This window comes from Myxine glutinosa, chromosome 2 (genome assembly GCF_964187855.1).
Source record: "Myxine glutinosa chromosome 2, kmMyxGlut1.1, whole genome shotgun sequence".
Taxonomy (NCBI): domain Eukaryota; kingdom Metazoa; phylum Chordata; class Myxini; order Myxiniformes; family Myxinidae; genus Myxine; species Myxine glutinosa.
Window position 1 is genome coordinate 173,278,087 of NC_136262.1, and position 19,052 is coordinate 173,297,138.

Consider the following 19,052-nt stretch of genomic DNA (forward strand, 5'->3'; position numbering starts at 1 on the left):
AGACAGACGCAAATGCAATAACCTCGAGCAAGGGTAATCAGCATCATGGTGCAAAGGACTTGACTGTGTCGGCTCATCCACCACCACCACCAGAGGGCAAGGGGCCAATTTTGATCGTCCCCATGACCAGCTTGGAGGTACCCTCAGCACGTCTGCACAATTTTATGGACATCGACTAAGCGTATTTCCATTATACAAGTTATGCACGCACGCATGCACATGCTTTAATAACAGATTATCACTCAATTCTACGAGAAATTCATCCAATTTCTGATATGATGGTAGCAGCTGCCAAAGCAGTTTCCTGGGGGCAAAACACATTGGATGGTTCATCCTTTCCTTCATAGCACATCCCCACAGCAAGGTTTTATAATTTGACCGAGGAAACCGCACACAACGGCCTACTCCTTTGAAAACGCAAAATTCAACATTTAATGTCCGCAAGCGCTAGCAGACGAGACATCCAGATTAACATTCCATTCGATAGGACGTCATACTTTACAACGCTACTCTCTCCTCGCGGAGCACGCGGATAATTTGTTGGCAGGTGCTGTTACTCGAAGAATTGAAACAAATTGTGTGCAGCTCAAAGGCCCAAGTACATTACCTCCGAGAGATCCTACCAGTCGGCAGATCATGATTTATAAATGAGAAATGAAAGAATTGTTCTCATGAGGATAAAAATAAAATTCCAAGCAACAAACGAGCAATTTGTTTCGTTAAATTATTTCTACGTATTATTCCTCGTTTGAAACATCAGAATACACTGAATTTTTTTTTTTTTTTTTTTATAATAATGATTTACCTTTTTCAGTTCCTTGTACAGTTCCAACTGCAGGCGTGCCATGTGAGTGTCCATAAGCGTCTGAGTGCATATAAGAACACACTTCAAATCACCGAAACACACCTCAAAAATTGAATTCAAATTCGCAAACCTGTACCATTTTTCATAAACATAAACCTGTACCATTCATAAACCAATCCAGAGTTAACAAGCAGTGGTATCCATAAAAAAGTAACCATAAATACAACAAGAATGCTCAATTCTGAATAACAAATAACAACCTTGTTGAGCTTCACTGACTTCGCTGGGTAGACACCTCAATGTTTATACTTATTTATACTCTATCCGCACTGTCCTTGATATGACATTGTCATAAATAAGACACAGCAATGACTGAATCAGCTGGTTTCAGATTCTGATCTGAATATTTGTTTCATTATTCTGAAATTGTCATACTCGGTGCTTCATTAATTTGAAGTTGTGGCTAAATGTTGGGAGAGGCCTGTTTTACATTCCTATCTGAGCACATCGCTCATCATGATCTCGTGCGTTTTGCTATACTGGAGTCCAGTAGGTTTGTCCCACGCCTTCATTTAATTCACAAATCTTTGTGCTGTGCCTTCCTTTCAGAAACGAGATTCCCAGAAAGGCGTCGTCGCACTGCCATCCCAGGTTTGAATCCCGTACGCAGTGTTAATGTTTCCATCGTCTCGGATGACTTTATCCAACATCAACCTCATGTTTTATTTATTTATATATATATATATATATATGTTGATCAAGGCACCTCCTAGCTTTAATGGTGAGCACGAATTATGTCTCACACGGTAAATACCGCATAACCCGCAAGGAACCAACAGCCTGTCTGCCACACAGACCATCGTTCCCGCCAGTGCAAACCAAAACCAGGGGGTGCGGTGCGATCGGCGGGGATAATTATAATCAATGACATAACAGCGTGACGAGCGCTGTCCCGATCTCTTGTGGACCGAAGTCCTAGACCAAAGCGTCACCTCCGACCCGGAGGCCTCAGCCCGGCCACTCTGTCAACAGACAGAGATTTATTCATTGGTCCCCATTGGCTAAACATCAAGCAGAGCCGCCAATCCAGATTTCGGGCTTATTAACCCTCGTCAGGGCGGCATACTGCAAGAAAATCTAACCAATGAGGGCCAAAATCGTCTATTAAGTTGATCAAGGCACCTCCTAGCTTTAATGGTGAGCAGGCTGTCGGTTCCTTGCGGGTTATGCGGTATTTACCGTGTGAGACATAATTCGTGGCTGGTGATCACCATTAAAGCTCGGAGGTGCCTTGATCAACTTAATAGACGATTTTGGCCCTCATTGGTTAGATTTTTTTGCAGTATGCCGTCCTGACGAGGGTTAATAAGCCCGAAATCTGGATTGGCGGCTCTGCTTGATGTTTAGCCAATGGGGACCAATGAATAAATCTCTGTCTGTTGACAGAGTGGCCGGGCTGAGGCCTCCGGGTCAGAGGTGACGCTTTGGTCTAGGACTTCGGTCCACAGGAGATCGGGACAGCGCTCGTCACGCTGTTATGTCGTTGAATATATATATATATATATATATATATATATATATATATATATATATATATATATATATATATAATATATATATATATATAGCAATACATGGATGAGCTCCCTCATCAGCATTAGACACAAAAAAAATGACATTTAACCTTTTGAATCCTGAGCTCCTTGAACTTTTAGACTCCCCACCCAGGGCTCCCTGGAGAAAAATCACTGAAAAGTTGAAATTTGCTTTATTTTGGTTTTCTGCCTGTAAAAATGTTTCTTCTAGCCTTGCAATGACAAACAAATCATAGACTTACTTTCTTCTTTTTTGAGTTTATCACCAACACTCAACTTTGTGGTGCCAATCAAACCAGCATTTATTACTCGGCTTTCCGATACACAATAATTTTCCACAAAAACATCCCTCATACTTCCTGAGCCATTAGCAGCGATGGCTGACCAAAGATTCGGTGTAATATAACGGAGCCGCTAATTGCTCAGGAAGTTGCTTGTGATATACATATGCGAAAAAGATAAAATTAGCCTTAGACCATGAAATTTGTTGCTCTTTAACGATCACTATTATCCCACCTTGTGGGGTCGGCCGAGGGAAGCTTGGCCCAAGTCTTTCACAAACCGGCCTGGCCAGGCCTGACATTCGCCTCGTTCGGGCAGGAATTTGGAATTTGGTCATGGTGCTGGTGATACTCGCCTACTCTTTGTGAAGGACACCATGGGATCTTTAACGTCCACCAACTCATGCTGGCACTTCCATCCGAGGGACTCCCCGTTTAACGTCCATCCGAGGGACGGCACACACATTGGTGAATGACCCTGCCTGGCAAACACCAGGATGACAGTTTAGAACTGGGTCGGGAGTCGAACCCAGGCTAGATATCTTAGAGGCGAGGGTGCGTACCTCTCGGCCATCCTGTCAGCCAAACCTTAGACCATGAAAAAATAATAATAATAATAATAATGAATTAAATAAATACATTAATAAATAAAGCATGTGGCAGCCAGTGAACCAGCCACCAGGGTTCAAAGGATGAAATAACTCGCATTAAATCGCAAAATATGTACTACGTCTTTAAGCCATAATCACTGCAAAAATTAATGTTTCAGGAATAAGAGAACGTTCCATTATAGAAAGTTCAGTTCACCTGGGAGATATATCAACATGCAAAGCCAAATAAATGAATAATTTAGTGTGGATGTTGCTAATCATGGGTCAAATAGGTTTATCCAATGCCTTAGGTTTGTTCCCAAATCTTTGTCCTGCACCCTCCTTTGGGAATTAGGATTGCCAGAAAGGCTTTGAAAGCCCACGGCATTGTGGGGAGCGATGTAGCAACTGAAACTGCATTTTGCAATGGGTGGTTCTCTCTCTTGCAGTCTGAAACAAAGCAGAAAATACACTACAACTATCCAGCACGCGTACACGCACACACAATCTTGTGTGACCAACCTTGATGACTTTATTGAGGCATTCGTCTGCCACCATGCGTACATCCGAATCTGCATCATCACAACTCAGAAGGAAGGTTTCGATGGCAATCCCCAGACAGCGAGTGAAATCTGCAGTGCTCCTGTCGGGTGCAGCATTCGTACACATACCATGGTCTTACAAGGTAAAGCACCATCTCCCCCTCCTGAAAGGATCACCTTCAGACAAAACCACAAACTAAGTTTGTGGACATTACATTCGGAGAGGGTCTAAGGTTTAAGGGTAAAAACCTGAATGATGGATGATCCCCAACAGGTGCCCTCCAATCAAACACTCAATGAGGCCTCCACAAGTGTTTTCTGCCGTTATGACAGCATTCACTGTTATTAATACTGGTTAGTTTGGGTGAGAATAAACCAAGCCTGACATGAAACAAATCTCCTTTAATTCATATTGATCAGAATCTTCAAAAATCTGTGATCACAACGAGTCATACTAGACTTTCAAAGAAGCATTTCAAAGAATAAGAGCACACAAAAACAACCATGGGGAGTATGAAATTCCTCCTGAGGAAATGACCCGTTCAGTACGGTGAGAAAGGCAGGGCTATAATTGTGACGTCACTGGTACCCACAGTGTCCGGGTAAGTGATGGCACTTCCCTCAAGCTCTGTGGCTGTGTTTGTCTCGCTAAGAGTCTTGGGTTGTCTCATGTATTTGTCTAGGTCCACGTTTCAGTCACGTGAAAAAGTAAGTACACCCCATGTAAAGTTTTGACTTTTTCAACATATTTCAACATACAGCTATTTGATCTTCATTTCAACAATATTGATAGATAAAGGTGATATAATATAACAAATATCATGAAACATTTACATTTTGTAGTCCATTGTATAATTTAAATAAACATAAATGCAAATTTTGCATGTGGAAAAAGTAAGTACACCCCTACATTTATCACCAATTCAAATACCTAAAATTAGAATCAGGTGCATCAGCTCAGGTGCAAATGATTAGAACATCGTTAGAGAGGATCCTGGAGGAACCTGTCTTATTTAAACCTCAGACATTTCGTTTGGTTTGCTCTTTGTTGTTGAAGTGTGCGGCGTCACCATGCCTAGATCAAAAGAGCTCTCTGAGGCCTTCAGACAGAAGGTTAAAGATGCCTACGAGTCTTCGAAGGGATTTAAAAAGATCACCAAACAATTTGAAATCAATCATTCGACTGTCCGGAAGATCATCTACAAGTGGAGAAGATTCCAAATAACTGCCAACTTGTTCAGGTCAGGCCGCCCCAGCAAGTTCAGCCCAAGAGCAGACTGCAAGATGTGGAAAGAAGTCTCTAAGAACCCCAGAATGTCATCACGGGACCTACATGTAGCTCTTGCCACTGTTGATGTCAAAGTGCACGAGTCTACCATTAGAAAGAGGCTACACAAATTTGATCTACAAGGGAGGTGTGCCAGGAGGAAACCTTTGCTGTCCAGACAGAACATCAGGGCAAGACTAAAGTTTGCCAATGAACACCTAGGCAAAGACCAGCACTTCTGGAACAATGTGCTCTGGACAGATGAGTCAAAGGTCGAGCTATTTGGCCACAGTACCAGAAGACACGTTTGGCGAAAACGAAAGACAGCATTTGACCACAAGAACCTGATACCAACTGTAAAGCATGGTGGTGGAAATATTATGGTTTGGGGCAGCTTTGCTGCATCAGGGCCTGGGCAGCTCACCATCATAGAATCCACTATGAATTCTTCATTGTACTAGAGGGTGCTTGAGGATAATGTGAGGCCATCTGTCAGAAACAGATGAACCCTGGTGTTGGGCTAGCGGCTAGGGTGCCGGCTTAGGATCCTAGGATCCTGGGTTTGAATCCCGGTCGATCGCTGAATTAACGCCAGGGGGGTTGACTCAGCCTGTCATCCTTCCGAGGTCAGCTAATTGAGTACCAGTTCACTGGTAATTCCCTGTTTGTCGTTAAAGGCGGCAAAAAGGGTTGGCGTCAGGAAGGGCATCCGGCCGTAAAACATTGCTTCAAAAAGGGGACCAAAAAACAACAACAACCACGGTCCCCGAAAAAGGCCAACCCCCGCTTGCGGGGGAAAATGGCCTCTAAAGGTGGGTTTTTTTTTTTTTTTCATCTGTCAGAAAGTTTAAGCTCAACTGAAGGTGGACCTTGCAACATGACAATGACCCTAAACATACCAATGAATCCACCAAGGAATGGCTGAAAAGAAAGAAATGGAGGGTTATGGAATGGCCAAGTCAAAGCCCGGATCTAAATCCCATCGAGATGTTGTGGGGGGATTTGAAATGAGCTGTGCATGCAAGAAACCCCTCAAACTTCGCACAGCTGAAAGAATTCTGCATGGAGGAGTGGGCAAAAATTTCTTCCAATCGATGTCAGAGACTGGTAGACAGTTATAAGAAATGCCTACTTGAGGTTGTTTCTGCCAAAGGGTGTACTTACTTTTTCCACATGCGAAATTTGCATTTATGTTTATTTAAATTATACAATGGACTACAAAATGTAAATGTTTCATATTTGTTATATTATATCACCTTCATCTGTCAATATTGTTGAAATGAAGATCAAATAGCTGCATGTTGAAATATGTTGAAAAAGTCAAAACTTTACATGGGGTGTACTTACTTTTTCACGTGACTGTGTGTGTGTGTGTGTGTGTGTGTGTGTGTGTGTGTGTGTGTGTGTGTGTGTGTGTGTGTGTGTGTGTGTGTGTGTGTGTGTGTGTGTGTGTGTGTGTATATATATATATATATATATATACACAACCACATATATGTATATATATATATATATATATGTGTAGATATATATTGTTAGACGCGGTTTTGGATGTTATATTGACCGAGCGGTGGTGTATTTAACCGCGTCCGAACAGTTACTCCCCGATTAGAACCCGATTCCACCCGACGTTGACCAGATCGCCCCACAGATATTCAATCGGGAAACCTCTAAAGCGACCGAAAGAGAATGAAAAAGAAGAAGAAGAAGAATACGGAGGAAGAACAGATTTATTATACACACACAAGCAATGGATGGAAGAAGCAGTAACACAGCGAATCGTTAACTTACACTATTCATTTTTACTTAACCCCAAGACAACGAGCAGGACAGGACGTTCACACTTACACAGGGGATAATGCAGGCAGGTAGGGCTTGAGGTGGATTGCTTGAGAGGGAGGCAAAGTCGGGAGGCAGCAGCTCGCAATTCCTCGCGGTTTTGGCGGGAAAACCCTCCGTCGCGTATCCACTGCGGTAGACGTCACGCGCTGGTTCGGCACACCTGCTCCTCTTCTTGTGGTGGAGCCGTCTCCCTCCTTTCAGCGCGTCTCTCCAAAGCTGGTTTCCTTGCCGAGTACCTCTCCTCTTTGGCTTGGAGCGTTTCGCATCTCACCGCTCCTCTTGGTGCCGCCTCTTTTCTCATCTCCCAGGTCATCTCCCAAGTCATCTCGTAAAGCAGTCCCTTACAGTCGCTTTTATCACCTCGGGCGAAATCAAGCCGCCGGCTCCGAGGGCACGCCTACCGGGTCGCTCACCGCGGTGCTGATTGGCTGTTAGGGCTGGTTCACTCCTTCCCTCTTATGACGAGGTGGAGACACGCCTTTCTTCTCCGACTCAAAGCACATGGGCAATGGCGGCCTGCGGGATTGAAAACAACTCCCCTTTTGAAAGGAACTTTGGAGAGCGGAGATGTTTGGGGAAATTGGAAGGGCCTACGCTTATTTTGTTTGATACAATGCAAAGTCAATCTAGTGGGAAACACATATTTAGCCTACATGGAATAAGGAAATACACTATTTAAAAGATATATCGTGACCTGCGTGTAAGTTTCATGGAATTAACTAGGAGTACGGCTGCGACCATTATTTACATTACGAGGATGTTACCATACTTTTGTAACGTTCACATTGTAACGTTTCCACATTCGTTACACTTCCTCCAAAATTGTTACACTTCTCAAAAACCGTTACACTTCTCAAATTCGTTACACACTTCTCAAAATCGTTACAATATATACACATATATATATACACATAGACAACCACATCCACGGAAGGGCCGAATCCGTAACAATATATATATATATATATATATATATATTGTTACAGACGCGGCTTTTAGATGTTATATTGACCGAGCGGTGGTGTATTTAACCGCGTCCGAACAGTTACTCCCCGATTAAAACCCGATTTCACCCGACGTTGACCAGATCGCCCCACGGATATTCAATCGGGAAATCTCTAAAGCGATCGCAAGAGAATGAAAAAGAAGAAGAAGAATACGGAGGAAGAACAGATTTATTATACACACACAAGCAAAGGATGGAAGAAACAGTGACACAGCGAATCCTTAACTTACACTATTCGTTTTTACTTAGCCCCAAGACAACGAGCAGGACAGGACGTTCACACTTACACAGGGGTGGTTCAGGCAGGTAAGGCTTGAGATGGAGGCAAGGTCGGGAGGCCGCCGGTCGCAATTCCTCGCGGTTTTGGCGGGAAACCCTCCGTCGCGTATCCACTGCGGGAGACGCCACGCGCTGGTTCGGCACACCTGCTCCTCTTCTTGGGGCGGGGCCGTCTCCCTCCTTTCAGCGCGTCTCTCCAAAGCTGGTCTCCTTGCCGAGTACCTCTCCTCTTTGGCTTGGAGCGTTTCGCATCTCACCGCCTCTCTTTGGTGCAGCCTCGTTGCTCCTCTCCAGCTCATCTCTCAAAGCAGTCCCCTGCAGGCGCTTTTATCACCTCGGGCGAAATCAAGCCGACGACTCCGAGGGCACGCCTACCGGGTCACTCACCGCGGTGTTGATTGGCTGTTAGGGCCGTTTCACTCCTTCCCTCTTCTGACGAGGTGGAGACACGCCTTTCTTCTCCAACCTTACCTCGTGGCCAATGGTGGTTGAAGAGAAAAACCGACCAAAATGCGGAAGGCAAATGGAAGGGAGGTTTTGGGGAAATTGGAAGGGCCTACGCTTATTTTGTTTGATACAATGCAAAGTCAATCTAGTGGGAAAACACATACTTAGCCTACATGGAATAAGGAAATACACTATTTAAAAGATATATCGTGACCTGCGTGTATATTCCATGCAATTAACTAGGACGCTGACTGCGACCATTATTTACATTAACAGGGTGGTACCGTACGTTTGTAACGTTCACATTGTAACGTTTTCACATTCGTTACACTTCCTCCAAAATTGTTACACTTCTCAAAAAACCGTTACACTTCTCAAATTCGTTACACACTTCCCAAAATCGTTACACTGCACCCCCCTTTCTTCAGGTCCGTCCTCGGACCTATTAAACTTTAACTTAGTGTGGCACGTAGGTGTAATTCCCTCTACAATTAACCTGACCCTGAGTGTGACAATTTTAAAACACAAATAAGTATGTCCCCCTATTGCATTGCATCCTGTCTAACAGACTCAAGCCCACAGCTAACCAAATTACGGGATTATTCTCAAACTATACATTTACGGTGGGGAGCATTATTTACAATGACGTGATTTCTTATTTACAACGCAACCCAGGACCTGTGTTTTTCTTTTTTTTTCTTTTTAGGGAACAAGAAAAAGAAATTCCTGTTGGGAGGGAGGAGACAGCACGCATTGCATCGATGCACCAGTACCAGTACCACCAAAGCACCCAAAAGCACCAAACACCACAAAGCACCCAAAAGCACCAACCAGTGCGCAGTCACCATGGCTCATAATAAACACAACAAAAGAACTGGTGGTGGTCTTCTCTTTCTCTGCTGGGCCGATGTTCTTCCCGACGTCTTCTGGCTTCATGCGGCCTATTTGGACATAATAAAAAGCACAACTTGTGTCCATTTTTATTTAGGGCCTCAGGGGCCAACTAAGGGTGGTCCATCTGTTTGGCAGAGGTGCCACCTTACCGAGGTCCGCAAGCAAGATTCCCTGGCCACTATGGCCGGTTTCCAACAGAGGTGCCCTGCCCCAGAACCTGGGGTCCATCAAGTGGTACTTGGCCGCAGAACAGCGGTCCATAAAGTGGTACATCAACGCAATGCATGCTGGTTCTGGGAATCTCAGGCGCACAATGGCCACCTCACGCACGCTCCCATCGGCACCCAATGGCGCACAGGTCATGTGGGAGACAAAAGAAAGACAATTGAGCGAGGGGTAAGGTCACAAGGGTACACGTCAATAAGGCAATGCAAGGTGAAATGCGTACGGAGGCCGAAGTGAGAAAGCTCGTCCCTACCGTACGTCACCCCCCTGTCACCTACCCTACCCTTGTTCTCACCCCATATGTACAAAAATCTACACATTTACAAATTCGTCACTACTGTCACGTCTTCCCCATATTTCCCCTATACCAAATTCGTCCCCACAATCCCTTTACTTCAAAATTTGCCATCACCAAATTCATCATCAATCCTCATAAGGAGGCAGAGATGGAACATCAAAGCACAATGTCACACCCACGTCATGATGCGTCTCACAATCCAAACATTTGCATCATAAAAAATAATCAAAACATGGCATGGTGTGGAGTACCTGTCACCTCAGGTGAGTGGATGCAGATGGTGCGAGGAGATCCTTCATCCTAACTATCCTCTAAATGACTTTAACACACTTTACACTACCCGGGGTCTTTCCCTGCCAATCCATTGGCTAACTTACACTATGGGTTCTAATAACCAATTCCCATTGGCCAAACTGTGGTGCTTCTCAATTTGGGGTCTCACTCCCCCGATTCATCTCCCGGTGCTCTAGCACAATTTCTGGGCTGCGACGTGTACCTCTCCCAACAGGTCTACCCACCTGCACACCTCCACCACTGTAGTTGCCACCCGAGCTTACCTAGCTCCTCACCCTAACCTAACTACCTGGGGACAGCCCCTCTCCTGGCTCTGTCACCCCATGGTGCCCTCTGGCACTGGGCTACCCGGGTCCGTCCTCCGGATCCTCGGGCCCCATCCACAACAACTACTACCGGCTCCCAGAGCCCACCTGCGGCCTCACCTGGCCGACATCCTTACAGTGGTGGAGTGCCCAAACCAACTACACACACTAACAGGCTACACGCCCAGCCATTTCCACAACACTAATGCACCCATCCAAACATCATTCTTCCAACCGCACCACAGATGCCAATATCCAACCACAATTTACCTGTGCCCTCTACCTAACACTTACACTACCCGCCCCGGGTATCCGTGATGGGGGTCCACTCTTCCCCCATTCACACCTTCGCACCATCCACTCCACTCCACGACCATCCAGTCCAATACTCCAGATATTCCACACTACCATTTATTCCACACAGCCACATACACCTGTTCTTCATTCACCTGTCGTTGCACACCTGTGCAATCATACCTGGTGCCACCTGCACCCTCCTTTCTTCCTGGACCATTTGGTCAACACAACACGCAATCACCACGACTCCCTCATACACTGCTCCATTCACCTGTCAGTTGCACACCTGTGCAATCACACCTGTTCCATTCTCACCTGTTCAATCCTCACACACACGGCATCATCTCAGCTAACTACTCCCCTCTGAAACTTGCGCTTCCCAGTCGTCCCTTTAAACTATTGCGCTCCCACGTCATTATAATCCACACTAATCTACCTGCGTCCCCACTACAGGTATCAGTCACTAACTAACCTTAACGTTACCTAATGTCATCTTCGCTAGATCCCTACAATTATCCAAGCCCTCCCTGGCTCGGTTGTCATAGCCACCCCATAAACTATTGCGCATTTGCCCCCACCTGTGAGGGATGGTGGATTTGCCATCCCACCACATCGGGGGTCTCTCACTACCAATTTCGCTCGTCCAAATCCAACAATTCAAAAATTTTCCATTTACTGCCAATTCTATTCACTTTTCTAAATTTCGTTTCAAATCACTACTATCACTATCACCATCACCCGTCTACTTATTAGGTCCTCTCAGTGCGCCAATTCACATCTACAGCCCGGCTTCGTACAGCCGAGCAATGAACGCGGGTTCTTTTGTGCCAGCGGCTGGATACGTCCCGCATTCGGGGCAGGGACGGAGGCTTACCCGGGCCGAGATCCCATGCACCACCTCGGCGTGGAGCCATCCAATGTCCCGATCTCGACCTGCCGGCACGTCTCAATAGAAAGTGGTCGCCATGACGACCCTTCCTATCGGGCTGCCCGCTCCGCCTAGTGGAGCCCGGACGCGGCCGCTCCACGCGAGGCCCAGCGTGGATCGCGCACGGCGGTCCTTTCGAACCCGCCGTGGCTCGGATCTCCGCTGGTTCTCGCGGCACGCGAAGCCCGGCACGCACCGAGGGCCCGATCCGGCTAAAAGTCGACCTAACCTTTAACCCGGTTACCGTCGACGCTTCACCTGCAGGCTTACATGCATACGCTACCTCTTTCTTGCTCATACATGCAGCCGTTCCCATTCTCCTCGTACCTTTTCTTTCACACCTCGGTACACTCACTCCGCTCACCGACTTGGTCACACACCTGACCACCGAACACTTTGGCACACATTCGTTGCTCGCACACCTCACAAATACACCTCTTCGCGCCCCCTCCTCGGTCACTTCCTCTGTGACAATCACAGGTGTGCCCTCATTCGCACACCCAACCACGTGCCTCACTACCAACTCAAATGTGCCTTCCCACACACGCTCTACCATTCCAGGTGTGCATCCTTCCATCCCAGGTGTACATCCTCGCTCACCTGTCACAACCAGCTCACTCTCCTTGTCACTCTCACTACTCTCACCACCACTCTTGACAGCGCACTCACCCTTACTTTCGACGGCACACTCTTTCCTCATGCACCCGTCCGTTACACACCTTTCTCGCGCACACTCTCCCGTTACACCCTCTGTAACACTCACCACAGACGTACACTTTCTCGTTACATCCTCTGTAACACTCACCACAGGTGTACACTCTCTCGTTACTTCCTCCGTAACACTCACCACAGGTGTACACTCTCTCGTTACTTCCTCCGTAACACTCACCACACCGCGCTTCCATGTACCCCCTCGCACACGCGCTTCGACCGGCTCACTCCTGACGGCACACTCACTCCTCGGCGTGCACTTTTTCCTCACACACCCCATGGTCGGACATTCTCGCACACCTCTTTTTTCGCACACCTGTCCTGTCACACACTTCACCAACGGCCTTTCACGAACACCCGGATCCAAACCAATCCCCAAGCCGACTGAAGCTTTCCTCACATCATGTACATTGCCACTCACCTCCGTACTTCGTCTCCGCACCTTCTTTGCCACCTGCAAACTCTTTATTTGGTTAGTGAGCATCACATCATGATTTGAACACAGACCTTGTACACATTCCATCACCTCCTCCTGGATTTCTCTTTTAGTTTCTGTTCGTCCCTTCTTAATTTCACTCACCTTTTCTCCCACTTCCTCTAATTTTTGTTTAACCTCTTTTATTTCTCGGTGCGTCCCCTCAAGTTCGTCCTCTAAGGCTACCGTGACCGTCTCTATGTGCATCCTCACCTGCCGGTCCTTTGTCTCCATTATCTCTGTCACCTCCTCCACCCTCATTGTCAGTTCCTCCCGTACCATCTGACATTGCCTCTGCGTCGCTATTAATTCGTTTTTAATTTCTTTTTGTGTCGCCTTTAACCCTCCTAGTACCGCAGTGTTCTTTTGAACCTGCTCCACTAACTTAGTTTGTCCCTCTGTCAGCTGCTCCACCTCCTCCGTCAGATCTTCTATTCCCCCTTGTAACTTAGCCGTATTATTCCTCACTTCTTTCTCTATACGCTTTTCGCCTCGCTTTACCTCCTCGCGTAGCCCCGAGACCTCCTCACTCACCCCTCGTCGTATTTCCTCCATCTGGTTCCCCATCTGTTCGATTTCCCGGGCGGATTGTTCCCCTATTTCCCGCAATTTGTCCTCCATCCTATTTTCTAACCCCATTAACCCATTTTTCACCCCCTCTAACTGATTCTCCTGGGCAGCCATTCTGTTTTCCACCCCCGTTAACCCATGTTTCACCCCTTCTATCCCATTGTCTAACCCCTCAAATTTCTTGTCTAATCCCTCAAATTTCTTTTCTAATCCCTCACCGGTACCCCTCGCTTCGTCCCTCATTACCCCCATTTGGCCCTCCAATCGCTCACCCTGAGCATCCATCCGGTTCCCCATTACCCCCATTTGGCCCTCCAATCGCTCACCCTGAGCATCCATCCGGTTCCCCATTACCCCCATTTGGTTTCCCATTACCCCCATTTGCCCCATAATTCTGCTTTCCATTTTTTCACTATCAGCCCTCCTTCTGTTTTCCATTTGTTCCATACTGTCGTTTTTTTTCTGCATTTCCACCATGAATTGGGCCATGAAGGCTTGTATTTGGGCCGCGCTCATTGGTTCCGCGACCGTGGCCCCCTCAACCACGTGCGCGAGGGCGCCATTCTGTGCGTCTGAAACCTCCGCAACCACATTGCTATTTTTCGCCTCCTCCCTATCCTCCATATACATTTCCCCGAGGTCCTGGGTCGATTCCACCCTGTCTATTTCTCCACCGACTTCCGATCGCCTTGATTGTCCATGGCGCGATCTCAAAATTCGGGTTTTGCTTTATAAAACAAAATAAATTTCGGCAGCTCGTAATTTTGACCAAAAATTTTTTTTTCTAGATGTTTTAAAAATTTGGTTCGGGACCCGAATTCCACTCCCAGACACCAATTGTTACTCTAATAGTACAATTGGTGTTCCAAAATTTGGGCCTAACAAATTTAGTCCCAGGTTCGAATCCAACTCCTCGACACCAATTGTTACAGACGCGGCTTTTAGATGTTATATTGACCGAGCGGTGGTGTATTTAACCGCGTCCGAACAGTTACTCCCCGATTAAAACCCGATTTCACCCGACGTTGACCAGATCGCCCCACGGATATTCAATCGGGAAATCTCTAAAGCGATCGCAAGAGAATGAAAAAGAAGAAGAAGAATACGGAGGAAGAACAGATTTATTATACACACACAAGCAAAGGATGGAAGAAACAGTGACACAGCGAATCCTTAACTTACACTATTCGTTTTTACTTAGCCCCAAGACAACGAGCAGGACAGGACGTTCACACTTACACAGGGGTGGTTCAGGCAGGTAAGGCTTGAGATGGAGGCAAGGTCGGGAGGCCGCCGGTCGCAATTCCTCGCGGTTTTGGCGGGAAACCCTCCGTCGCGTATCCACTGCGGGAGACGCCACGCGCTGGTTCGGCACACCTGCTCCTCTTCTTGGGGCGGGGCCGTCTCCCTCCTTTCAGCGCGTCTCTCCAAAGCTGGTCTCCTTGCCGAGTACCTCTCCTCTTTGGCTTGGAGCGTTTCGCATCTCACCGCCTCTCTTTGGTGCAGCCTCGTTGCTCCTCTCCAGCTCATCTCTCAAAGCAGTCCCCTGCAGGCGCTTTTATCACCTCGGGCGAAATCAAGCCGACGACTCCGAGGGCACGCCTACCGGGTCACTCACCGCGGTGTTGATTGGCTGTTAGGGCCGTTTCACTCCTTCCCTCTTCTGACGAGGTGGAGACACGCCTTTCTTCTCCAACCTTACCTCGTGGCCAATGGTGGTTGAAGAGAAAAACCGACCAAAATGTGGAAGGCAAATGGAAGGGAGGTTTTGGGGAAATTGGAAGGGCCTACGCTTATTTTGTTTGATACAATGCAAAGTCAATCTAGTGGGAAACACATATTTAGCCTACATGGAATAAGGAAATACACTATTTAAAAGATATATCGTGACCTGCGTGTATATTCCATGCAATTAACTAGGACGCTGACTGCGACCATTATTTACATTAACAGGGTGGTACCGTACGTTTGTAACATTCACATTGTAACGTTTTCACATTCGTTACACTTCCTCCAAAATTGTTACACTTCTCAAAAAACCGTTACACTTCTCAAATTCGTTACACACTTCCCAAAATCGTTACAATATATATATATATATATATATGTGTATGTGTATATATATATATATATATATATACACATATATATTATATATATATATATATACACATACATATATATATATATATATATATATATATATATATATATATATATTGTTACGGATTCGGCCCTTCCGTGGATGTGGTTGTCATCCACTTATAACCTTGCTGGTGATGTAGTATTATTCTTATCGGGGTTGGAAAGGAAACGGCGGTTATTATTGTTTAAAGGAAATGGTTATTGTGGTGAAAAGGTTAAAAAGCGCTCCTGGTAAAATGTGGCCGGAAATCGGATCGTGAGCCGGAAGACGGAGGGAGCGAGGAGGAAGAGGCGTGGAGAGAAGTAAAAAGACGATCTTGGTTGAAGCTCCGTACCGAGCGGTCGAGCGGACAGTGCGAGTGAACTTTGAGTCCTTGAAAGGAAGTTCGTGCGATAGGGGACATCGCCAGAGTGCTGTGGAGCCTGCGTAGTCGGGTATCTGCATTGAGGGTCCGGATTATCCTTGCCTCGAAGCCCCGGCTCGAGTGAAAGCCGTCCGGCATTTCGCCACGCGCGCTGCCTTCAGTGAAAAGGTTTTTGTCACGTCGGCCGGGCATTATTCCCCGGTGGGTTGCCGGGGACGGCTGTGCAAGAAAGTGGCTTTTGAGGATTATGAGGAGACTCGCTGATTGAACCGCAAACGGGTACGTCGGAGCACGTCTTTGGGAGGTTTTCGATTCCACCACTATTGTGCTGGGTGTTGGACCACGTGACCTCTGGGTTGCTTCGATCGTCCACGCCTCAATTGATTTTGATCGGACATTGATCCAACGATCGGTGGAGCGAATCGACTTCGCCTTGGAGGGGTACAGAGACATTGGGGGAGTGCCGTGAGTTTGGGTTAAAGGACTAGATAAGGTGGTAACATCTTAAGATAGTGATTGTAGGGCGAATTGCTATTATTAGTTGTGTCGTGATTCCGGTGTGATTTTTAATATATTATTGGTTGTTCATAACCCTTGGTGTGGTTTCATTGTTGATTTCAACCAAGGATAACATATCTTTCTGCCGGGGACCCTCTCAGGGTTCGGAGGTTTACCGAGACCAGGGGATAGGGGAGGACCCTGTAACAAATATATATATATATATTGTTACGGCCCGCGGATAAGATGTTGTGTTTGCCGAGCGGAGGCCCCGCGGTCGTACAGTTTCCCCGATTCACCCGATCCCCGAACGTTGGCCAGATCGCGCCACAGATATTCAATATGGAAAACTCTAAAGTGACCGAATGTAAAGAGGAAGAAGAAGACGTACAGAAGAGTAACGGGATTTATTATTTACACACACAAGCAAAAGGAGCAGTCACGGTTATATACAGGGAACATGGAAAAAGCAGGTGACACAGTGAAAATTACTAGCTTATCTAAACAGGCTTAACTTATACCCTTGACAGAACAAACAGAGACGGAATCACACGAATGGGGAATGGAGGCAGGAACGATTGGCTGGACCGGGAGGAAGGTTCAGCTCGGACCACAAGCTGGAAGGCTTTGCAGGGCGCACAGCAAACCCGGCCTCGTCAGGCTGGGAGCGAGCAGGGTGACGTCGTGCACTTCTCTCAAGGCTTCCCCGCGCTTCTCTCGCGCACTTGTGTTAAAGGCTTCCTTCTCGCTTCTCTTCCCTCCTTGCGCACTTCTCTCTGAAGCTCGTCTCTTTGCAGAACTCAGAACTCATCTCTTTGGGGAGCGTCCCGCGGCGGGTTATATAGGCCCCGCCCCTCAACCTTCGCGAACCTCCTCGATCGCTCTTCCTCCGCCCTCTCAAACCAAACCCCTCGTGCTTGGTTGGTTGTTCGGGGCTGGCTCACTCCTCCCCTCTATGACGAGGTGGAGACACGCCCGTCTTCTCCGAGCCTACCTCGTGGCGAATGGAGTCGCGGAGGGAACAGTTGGCAATTGCAGTTTTTGGGAATGGGAATGAAAGGGGATCTATCTATTTCACTTGGTGCAATGGAGTGTCATTTTAATGGAAGACAACGCCTTAACCTAATACACAGAATAAGGAAATAAACTACTGAACAAGGGTATTATAGTGTCCTTCAATGTATGCTTTATGGAATTAACTACCGGAACGCCCTTTGACCTTTATACAACAGACTGGAGCAAGGAGGGCTCAGACTAATGCATATTTCACAACAATTTACAATACAATACAACACAATCAAAAAAACGCAATCCTCATTTCCGCAACAATATATATATAGATATATATATATATATATATATATATATATATATATATATATATATATATATATATATAGATATATATATATTTATATATATATATATATAGATATATATATATATATAGATATATATATAGATATATATATATATATATATATATATATAGATATATATATAGATATATATATATATAGATATATATAGATAGATATATATATATATAGATAGATATATATATATATATATATATATAGATATATAGATAGATATATATATATATATATATATATATATATATATATATATATATATATATATATATATATAGATAGATAGATAGATAGATAGATAGATAGATATGATATATATATATATATATATATATATATATATATATATATATATATATATATATATATATATATATATATATATATATATATATATATATATATATATATATATATATATATATATATACAGTATATATATATATATATATATATATATATATATATATATATATATATAGATATATATATAGATATATATATATATATATATATATATATAGATAGATAGATAGATAGATAGATAGATATAGATAGATAGATCGATAGATAGATAGATATATATATATATATATATATATATATATATATATATATATACCTGTGCGGTGTCTGTCTTGTGTTGTCTTGTCACTGAACTACTCCCTCAAACTTTTGTGAAATCGTACCAAACTTCTGGCATGCACCTATCTCTCCCATTGGTATGTCCTAAGGGTATTTTTTTTGAAAAATTTCCAATACAGTCATACCCCGTTTTACGCCATTTCGACCTACGTCAAATCCGACTTTACACCACTCTTCTAGAGTAAATTTCAGTTCAGCGAACGTCATTATGTGCGACTTTACGTCACTCCGAGACATGGAAAAAAAAAAAAATCCTTAAAAATATATTTAAAATAAATAAAATAGTACATAAATTAACAATAAAAGAAGCTAAAAAAACAATTTAAAATACAATACAAAGCACATTTTAAAAATATTAAAATGTACGTACAG

At 45.1% G+C, this 19,052-nt stretch overlaps 1 protein-coding gene across 1 annotated transcript in view; it reads right to left on the reverse strand.

Annotated features, from left to right (window-relative positions):
• Nucleotides 1–19,052, reverse strand: part of HTT (huntingtin) — a 778,980-nt gene that overhangs the window by 740,492 nt on the left and 19,436 nt on the right. The window contains exons 3-4 of the mRNA XM_078772674.1: nucleotides 3,794–3,914; nucleotides 806–865 (exon numbers count right to left, since the gene is read on the reverse strand). Coding sequence (XP_078628800.1) covers nucleotides 806–865; nucleotides 3,794–3,914 — 181 coding nt within the window. The remainder of the gene's footprint in view (nucleotides 1–805; nucleotides 866–3,793; nucleotides 3,915–19,052) is intronic.